General features: G+C 43.5%; 1 protein-coding gene across 1 annotated transcript in view; it reads left to right on the top strand.

Moving 5' to 3' along the window:
• Positions 1 to 244: 244 nt before the first annotated feature.
• cspg4 (chondroitin sulfate proteoglycan 4) overlaps positions 245 to 9,920 on the top strand; it is a 41,552-nt gene continuing 31,876 nt past the window's right edge. Inside the window, exon 1 of the mRNA XM_076269394.1 lies at positions 245 to 363. Within this exon, the coding sequence (XP_076125509.1) occupies positions 294 to 363 (70 nt within the window). The 5' untranslated portion in view covers positions 245 to 293. The remainder of the gene's footprint in view (positions 364 to 9,920) is intronic.

Genomic DNA, 9,920 nt, shown 5'->3' with positions numbered 1-9,920 from the left:
AAAGAGAGAGAGAGAGAGAAAGAAAGAGAGAGAGAAAGAAAGAGAGAGAGAGAGAGAGAGAGAGAAGGGCAGGGCTATGCATGATTTTTTTCCCCGTGCAGGGGCGTCATGTTGCTGGGGCTGGAGGTGGAGGCTTTCCTGAAGTTTTTTGGGGGGTTGTAGGGCGTCACACACTCCGGCCTCCCCTCCCTCTGCCCAACCCCTTCCATGAGAATGAGTTGCAGGGCTGTTCAGGTCCCAAACTGGAAGGCAGTGCTTTGAATGGACAGCGAGAGTCGGGCTGCACCGGTAACATGAGAGTCTTGCCCTCGCTAGCGTGCGCCTTCCTGGCCCTGCTCTGTCTGCCGGATCCCGGCCATGGAGGTAAGAATTCTAAATCAGACTTCCATCTATTAATAACCAACCTGTCAGAGCGGCAGAGGCTTTTTTGGAGAGTGGGGTCCTCTACGGTCATCTCAGATTCCTGGAGCACCCCATTCAAACCAAATCAACTTCAAGACTCTGTTCCCTCAACCCCAACCCAGCCCCTCCTCCTTACCAGCAATATTTCCATGCATCTGGGTCAGATATGTCTCTCTTGTATACGGTTCTTGCATTTGTGAGACTGCGAGGGAGTTTAGAACTGGCCTCAGGCAGAGCCTTCAGTGGGAGTCTTGAGGAGAACACTGAGCTATGTCAGTATGCTGCTGCTGCTGCTGCTGCTGCTGGCGCCACAGCCCGGTTTTTACAGGGACGTGTGTGGGAGGGCCGTCACTGAGCACTGTGTGGCAGTTAGGTGCGGGAAGGTGAACTGAGGTCTGCCGCTTTCTGCTCGCTGTGAAAGACTCATTCAGAGAGGATGAGAGAACGGACGCATGAGGGAGAAGCGCAAGAGAGAGAGAGATAGAGAGGGAGGGAGTGAGGGAGCGAGCAAGCTGGGTGAGCGGAGCTCTTATAGGGCTCACACAAGGCAGCGAGTCTTCAAGGAAGGTGGGAGAGGGGGGTCAGGGTGTGGGGTTGGGGGAAGCTTGCCGGTCTCAGACAATGAGCCTACAGTGCTGCGCGAGATTTCAGATGCATCGGCAGCACTTCACTTGTTAAATGCATTTCCTTCCAGGAGTTTCTCGCGGAGTTGAGGTGGTGGTGGTGGTGGTGGTGGCCGGGGGGTGGGGGGATGTCTCTGGCATCTGCTGTGTCTGGGAGGGAAGTTGGTGCTGGCCAAACAGCTTTGCCCTAAATAAGACGTGGGGAATGAAGAGATGCCTTTCAGGGCTCATTGGATCCCTCACAAGACTGTACACATGGCACTTTGGCAGGGATGGGCTCCTCTTTGTGCAGATGTTTAGCCGTGTTTCCTGTTGCTCACTTTCTTTTTTCTTTCAATTGACTTATTTTCCTTCGTGAGCCTCTGATCTTCAAAATAGGCGAGCTCTTAGGAGAATGCTCTCACTTAGCACGCTGGGGAGCAGAAGCTCTTCTGGACAGCGACTGGCCGCTCAGATCTTCTCCCTGGCATGGGATCAAAGCTGTGTGATTTGCTGTGTGCTAGGGAGATTGGACCAGGTTTCGGTCGGTGAGAATGTTAGCATGCTCAGCCACTCCTTGAATTTGTCCATATTTGACGATTCCTCCTCTCTGAACTTCCCAAGGACTGCATCATGTCAGTTATCATGAGAGTAACCACTTTAACCACATCAAAAAGAGGGATAGAGAAAGAGCTATTTTTCTTTCCTTATGTGTAACCCATTACAAAAGTAAGTTCTATAGTGGGAGGTTGAATCAATTGTCAGACAGCTTTTAAACGTGGTGGTAACCACCCATGAGCACTGCTGGCTAACCTATTGACCTGTTACTTAGCTCCTGATGGGAACCACATGTGTCTTTCTCATTGTGTCTGTGAGGGGACACCCCTATCCCCACCCATACCCTGAGCCCCAGCCTCTCAGCCCGCCATGATCCATCAGTAGCAGCCAATGGTCACTGCTGAGCTGAGCTGTGAGCTACCTGGAATGTTTGTAAAAACCGACCTGACTTCCTGTGCCATGTTTACATTTCGGCCTTCTATCACCGAGAGCAGCAGGACTCCATCTGTGCTGCGGCTCCCGCCACCTAGTGAGGACAGCAGTCGGCTGTAACGCTCTAACATCTAATCCATCCCTCGGCCAAACTGGGCGTGGTTCAGTGTCAGGATGTGTGCAGAGGAGACATACACCAGCCCAAAACCCTCACGAGAGAAGAAGGTTGAGATCCAACAGTATGTTTAATTTCAACCTTTTATTGATAGGGAATTGCGTTGGATGGCAAGTCAGTATATTCCTAATCCAATTTCCAATTCCACATTTGAAGCAGATCACAACACATTCACTGAAAAACTGAGAAAGTCTTGCTATGCAGAGGGCTTAATGGCATGTTTAGAAAAATAAAGCAAGCGAATGATCATTCAATATTCAATAGCTCCTCGCAAGAACTGCATTTTCAGAGAGAACGGCATGTTTGTTAATGTGTTTGTGCCCTCATTTTCCTCTTATGGGATTCTGCATCTCCAGACAGAACACATCTTCTCAGGTCTATTATGTCACCCTGGCAACACTATAAATAAATAGTGATTTCAGCTGAGGCGCGTCTAAGAGTTTTTGAAGCTATACAAGGAGCTGGTGTGAGCTTCTGAAGTGAGCAGAGCAAACATAGTTACTATGGCCTTCTGGAAGGGAGATTAATAGAGACAATATTAGCTTTAGGAAATTGATGAGATTAGACTCCTCTTTTACAACCTTCCCAGGCAGTATCAACAGTGGACATAGATGGACGAGACTGTAAAAGCAATGTTTGATGGTCTGCTACATGCTTCGGAGATGTTTTGAGTATGCTCTGTACTGTAAACTAACCAGGGGGGTGGCATTCGTTGTTACTTTGGTAAGGGTTAAAGCACACAAATACACTCTGTCAGTAGATGACTGTATTTATCCAAACATGCTTTATGCTCTCATTTCATGTACTCGGTTAACAACTCTTTAATTACATCACCACATAGTTCCGTTTTTTTGTGTAGTATGTTTTTTTCCCTTGGTACTTGGGTCTGACGTAATTGAGAAGTATCCCAGTATAAGGACCATTTTTATCACGGCCCTCTGCTGGATAAATGTAGTATTGGAGGTCTTTCTCACACTCAACCATAATCCTTTTTCTCAAAATCATATGGAAGTTGTAGCTTCGTAAAAAGAACAAAAATCAATGCAGAGTGATTTAATGAAGGGCAGAAGCCTCCTGTTCTAATCCCGACAGCTTTGGACCTCAACTATGAGCTGTCTTCAGCTGCTGTCCTGATTTATTAATGTCCTGTCAGGCAGTGGCCAGAGGCAAACACCAACATAAAGATCCATCATAAAGCTGGTCGGACGGAGACGCATAGATGCTAGCTCTAGCATCTAAAATACGGTTAGCCGGTTGCCTGTGCATTATTCAGTGCTAACCTCTGCTCAGGTCACGGGAATACTAACATCCTGGCCGCATTCACAGCTCCCATTTTGGGGTAGGTGAACCCACACATGTGAGGTGTCACAATCTTACACAACGTGTCAATGTCCTGAGTAGAGGTCAACGGTCAGACTGTGGTATGTGGCTATGCTGTGTATCTTGTTGTGTTAGTTAAGTTAAGTCAACATCCATCCAAAGCGAAACCCTTTAGCCAGACCGGCATTCTCTCTTTCTCAGTCAGAATAACATGAGTATCATTGTAAAAGGGGACATAAAGGCTATAATTGACCTGAGCTTGCTATGCTATTATAGAAATGTACACTTGAAAGAGCAGCCTTTTGCCATCATCCCAACACTATGTTGTCTGCCAGCTACACCTACTTGTCAGGTATCATTGTCTAGTATATTTGGAAGGTGCCATTTGTGCATATTTAATGAAAGAGCTTTGACTTGGCAACCCTCAGCCATGTCTCACACCATGTTTGCTTTCTTGAAAAGTTACGTCCTGGTTTGTCCCAAAAATGGAAATGCGAGTCAGTGAGCAGTCTGTGTTCTCCAGCACATTCATTTTTGATGTGAATTCTTTAGAAATGCTCTGATGGAAACTTCAGCTTCAGAGAACTCCACACACACTCAGAGAAAAAATATGTTTAAATGTGAAGAAACTATGCATGAAGCACAGTTGTTTCCACTGCTTCTTATATGGTGAGGCAATGTGTGACAGAAAAAAAGATCTGGAGCGTTTCATGAGACTGTTGCTAAGGAGTTGACTTTTTTTTTTTTCAATAGACTGTTGAAAATGAAGACCAACATCAGCCGAGATATCAGCTTGTAACATATTGTTTTAGGTAGATAACATCACTGAGCTGTAAAATGTTAATTTCCTTATCTTATTTCTAAATATGTTTAAAGTTATTTGTCTTTCTTGCATCTGGTTTAGCAATTGTAGTATGGCTACATTTTAATTTAGGTGCATTTTTTACTTAGTCTCCTTATATAGTCAAGTATTTTGGTTAGAGAAAAAAATTGATTGTATCTTTTATGGTAACCATTATAAGTATTTGAGAAAGATTCTTTATCTATTGCAAGTGCTTTCATTGGAAACCGTTTTAAGTCTTGATTCACAAATGAACCTAAAAAAGCTCTCAAACACAAGTGTAGAAGCACAGACATGTTAGAAGTCACAATGTTTGGATGACAAATATGACATAGGCCCATCTGTACATAATGATAAGGCAATTCCGTGTTTTTGTTGCTTGGTAACGGGGAGTGCTGTAAAAAGCTCTCTGAGGCAGGGGTGGTTTTTGTGGTGGTTCACATGGTTTAGTGACTAATGAAGGGCAATTCAGGGGTGCCTGAGATCCGCCGCCACTGGACGCGGGTGGAAACCCAGGGGAGGAGTGATGAGTCACAGAGTCATGAGACGGTCGGACCGGGAGGGAAGGAGACATCAGAGACGCTCTGTGACAGAGCACCAGCTCCTTTGCCGCGAGCTTTAGAAACAAACCACCTCCATTTTTCTTCTCGGCAAAATAAACATGGTCTGTGGCTCCAAGAAACTACGGACAATCATTTAGGGTTGATCTGTCTCTCTCTCCCATAAAATGCTGGAAGGTTTTAGCTTATGAAAGGAATGCACAGTACATATCTCTAGGGTATTCTCTTTTTCTTGTCTATGTCTGCACTGAAAGTCTTTTAGTTGCTGAGCATGTCCACCCAGGTTCCAACTGTTTTTATACACTTTAAAACAAATATTCTTTGTTCTCCCCACTGGTTGAAATACGGATATCCCTTCATCAAGACACAGCCTGGCACAATCCGGATCTAAGTGGGCAGAGGAATTTGAGAGAGTATTTTCAACAGGGAGCGAAGCCTTGTCAATAGTCTTGTCAGAGTTAACTCTTATCCTATCAGCCTCTGTCAGACATGAAGTGTTATGAAGAATTTGTGACCAGGGTTCTTCATGGTCCAGGCCCCCTGGGGAGAGAATCAAATGTCCTGAGATGGGCTAGGCCTGGGGCAGCTCACAAAATTGAAACCAGTGCTGGATAAATATAGCCACAATGAGCAGCAAGAGAGAAAGAGAGAGAGATACAGAGGGAGACAGACAGACAGAGAGAGAGAGCTAGAGACAGAGAGAGAGAAAGAGAGAGAGAGGGAGCAATGCCAGCTTTGTGTGTCAGAGTGGGTCCCGAGAGCCAGTGAATGGTGGGGGCTCGGCTCCCATGGACACACATCCAGATGCCGTTATGTGCAGCCGTGTCGTCATCCCTCAGTCACGAAAGGCCCCAAATATCCAACGGAAGAAGCTGTCTACTGTTGAGCTGCTGTTGCAGCTGAAAGTGAAGGCCGTCTGGCCTGTGCCGAGGTCAGAATCACATAACGCTAATTTGGGGAGTCGACAGACCCTCTCATTCTCAGTGGTCCCCATTCAAACCATAGTTGCGTCACTTTTTAAATATAGCACAAGCTCTAGTCTATGCCCAGTCATCTGTAGCAACTCAATTATTAATGTATGTTGCATCTGGAGATACAGGAGGTATTTAAAGGCATTTAGTGTCCTAACGTAACATCCAAAGTTATGCTGTAGCTTTGTATAACAGCTGTACAGCAATGATGAAAACTATGCTACATCAGTATTCTCTCAGTCAGTGCTATCATTGAGCCACAATCCAAAAGCCATAGTATAAATTTCAATTGGACCCTGACTAATAAACATTCACCATAGTTTTAATGGTGTCATCAAATACCATTGGTAGTACCACTGTTAAAAGCAACGTGGCACTTCAGTCCATGGGGTTGATATAGGATATCCTCATGTGTCCAATGTCATACATCTGCAGGAAATACTATGAAAACATCTCGCTTTAGTTTTCATTTCAAAGTAGACAGCTAACTACCTACCTAAAATACATCCAAAAACAACTAACATCATCAACAGCCCAGGTGCCACTGATCGAAGCCTGCTAAAATGCGAACTAGCTTCTTTTGCCGATATTGTTGGCGATGTTGTGAAGTCAGTGTTCTGCCTCTGACCGTGCTTTCACTTGGTCCAGCCCAAACTACAGAACATAATGGGATAATGTATTGTCATGCTGGTCATTATCGGAAAATAAGTCCCGACAGGGCGAACAGAACCCCGACGCGAAAACGGAGGGGTCTTGCTTCGGACTTTTTTTCCTATGATGACCAGTGACCAATACATTATCCTGCATCAAGAAGTCAAGAAACTTCAAATTATTTATAATATTGTTACCGTTATGTGGCTTCCACTGAGAAAAACAAATAGTTCGCCACACAAATGGAACTTGAAAGTTTCAGGTGTTGTGTGGCAATGTATTACTTGCTGTTGCAACTTTCCATTGCGACAAGCGAACCAACTACTCGCGGAATATGAAAGACATGAATCAGAAGCACAAAACCCATTTTCCTTGACGGCAGTCTGTTACACATAGCAACGGTCTGTTAAACAGAATTACCAGACCTCCGAGTCCAAACGTTGGGAAGGCCCATTCAAGTGAATGAAGCATTCTACAGCATTATGAAGAGCCGTGTAATAAATAACCTTTATTACACGGCTCTTCAGAGTGCTGCAGAAAGTTCCATTAACATGAATGGGCCTTCCCAACGTTCGGGCCTATATGTTAAATCTATATAAATCACCGGCAAAGTATATAATCACCGCTGTCAATGGCAACGGGTTGATTAACGTCTTTCATATCCCTCCGCAAGAATTCCGTTCGCTTATTGCAATGGAATTTCATTGAAAGGGAAAGTAAGCTAGTAAGACGTTGCCACGCAACACCTGAAACTGTCAAGTTCTATCTGTGTGGCGAACTATTTATTTTGTCAGCGGAAGACACGAAACGGTAGCAAAATCATTTTTAAAGATTCATTGTGTTAGGTTTCTTTTCTCGTTTTGGCAAGTAGCTGTGTAATAAGTGTGATAATGTATTGTCCGCCGGTAATTATCAGAAAATAAGTCCCTTCAGGTCGAAGCAAAACCCCTCCGCTGCGCGTCGGGGTTCTGTTCTCCCTGTCGGGACTTATTTTCTGATAATTACCGGTGAACAATACATTATCCCTTACTTACAGCTATCTGGAACCACAGTTACTTACCTGTCCGACACATGACCATATTACAAATACAGGTCCTCATAAAGTATCTCAAATTGCTGCAGTGTTGCTTTAAATGTCTATAGGTCCTATGCTATAGGTACTGAGCCTAATTACTTAACCAATAAGTCATCTTAATGAATGGAATGTCCAGATGTAATCCTTCTAAAGGATATATAGTAGGCTGTTGCATTCATTTCATAAACAGCTATAACTGACATTAAGTTCTGGAGACAACCAGGTCAGCACAAAAAGTGCAATGCCTTCATTAGCCCAAGTTGTGCTGAGGGGTGGTGGGCCATGAAGTATTAAATAGACTACATGGGCCTAAGGCAACATGCCACCAAAATCATCATTTTTCACAAAACTCATTTTCATGAATTTGGATTGAGTCTTCTTCTTACCACTAAGGAAACCTTTTCATCTCAGCTTGGTGTGATGATTTTTTTCAAACGTTTGGTATCAAAGTATATTGGATCTACATAGGCACAAAGAAAGGCTTATAAAACCATCCTGTGGAATAAGCTTGTCTTGTCGAATGTTCTGTCGACCCCGGCATGTACTTCACCTTCATATGTTTTAGTCATCACACTTACAGAAAGTCCTAAAGGAAAATGAAAAGCTCTTCATATGTTAGTGGAACATAATCCATATACCAAGTTCAGGCGTTACCTGACATCTGGCTCTGAGTAAACTGCTTTAAATTCCAGGAACACTGTGGTTGACTCTATGAAGGGAATTGTGAATTGTCATAACTGAGGAAAGAAAGAAAAAAGGCAGAAAGACAGAAAGAAAGAAAGAAAGAAAGAAAGAAAAAAAGAAAGAAAGAAAGAAAGAAAGAGATAGAATAAAAGAAAGAGTTCTGTTCAGAAGTGTGGACCCTAGATACAGCGGGAAATGATTAGTGTTGATGCAGTGACAGTAGCTGGCTGCGCTGCTATGCCTTGTCAACTTTGGCATGCTACATTGACTTGATGACTTTTGGTGACACAGAACCACACATCTTGTCCAACGCTGCGTGCTAAGTTTGAATTGCGGCATCCATTTGTCGGGGAAGCAAGGGTCAACCTGGTAAATGGACCTTATAGTGTGCTATTTTTAGCTGAACCACAGGTTCTTGGAGTAGACCGCCTTCTATATTGTGGGCACATGTGTTATTCATAGAGTGCAATGAATGCAATGACAATGAAATCTATAAATCCATATTTCTAGCTGTCAATTTGTTCTAGCTAACATACTTTGGAGTTCAAACATTTAACTCCAAATAGTTCTACTTTGGAGTTCAAACATTGAACTATTTGTTACTTTTCAAGAATACTGCTCAGAAAAATGGCACCAAACAGTGACTCCTGAAACTACAGTGGACCTAGCCAAGAACATATGCGATCTCCTCTAAAGCCATACTGTTTAGTGGCCATAATGAATGCATTCTTTAACTGGTCTTGGGATTGGTAGAATTCACTGTATCCATTAGTGTATATTGTGACAATACATATTACAATACAAGATAGGTGTCCTCTGAGGTCAGGACTGCATTATAGGATTTGGTATGAGAATGGAACAGAACTCTTTTTAAAAGTAGGATGTACTTCATCCGCTTTCTGGATGAGACTGGAGAACTTAAAACGCATACCTTTATGAATGCATATACCTTAATACAATTCCATTTCATTTGTTGAGTGGCCAAAGCAATTGAAATAGCTTTACAGAGTCTGAACGATCTAGAGAGCACTAAGGGAACATGGGAAAGTAAAAAAAAAATATCTCTTAGCAGAAACACAGCCCAGGAGGCACTCATCAGGACCCTCATGAATATATTTATCCATCTTACTTAAAACCTCTTGACACGAAGATGACTGGTGTTGATAGATTTGTCAGATTCTGAAAACTGTTTGGGTTGAATATTATATTACCAAATGTCCATATGTCATTACCATGCAGAGAAGGATATGATACACTGGAAATACAACCAACGCCCTGAACCTCAGTCCAGCACTGTCTGAACATGGGTCCAGTAGTCACAGTAAAAAATATTCTGACTGGTTACTATGCTACAATAAACATTTGTTCCAACACACCCTTAGTCATTTTTTATTCTTGGGCCATCCATTGATTCTGACACCTCTTTTTCTCATTTTTTTTTTTAATGGAGTGAGTTGTTGGCCAGAAACCAGAAGCTCACAGGTTTAGTCAGCACAAAGGCCCTTTTTTAACGGTAGTCCCGTGAAAAATAACTTTTGTGCGGCTTGTTTGCTTTTTCGGTGCAGTTTCGCGTCTCACACCCTGCCTGGCCCAGCCCCTCCTGTCTGAGGTGGATTCGCCCTTCGCCTCATAAAAAGTAAAAAAAGAAA

Source organism: Alosa pseudoharengus, unplaced genomic scaffold (assembly GCF_046254945.1).
Source record: "Alosa pseudoharengus isolate Yale_2024_CS ecotype anadromous, Long Island Sound unplaced genomic scaffold, YU_APseudo_1.1 YU_APseudo_1.1_scf_10, whole genome shotgun sequence".
Lineage (NCBI taxonomy): Eukaryota > Metazoa > Chordata > Actinopteri > Clupeiformes > Clupeidae > Alosa > Alosa pseudoharengus.
This window is presented reverse-complemented; position numbering and strand designations above follow the sequence as displayed.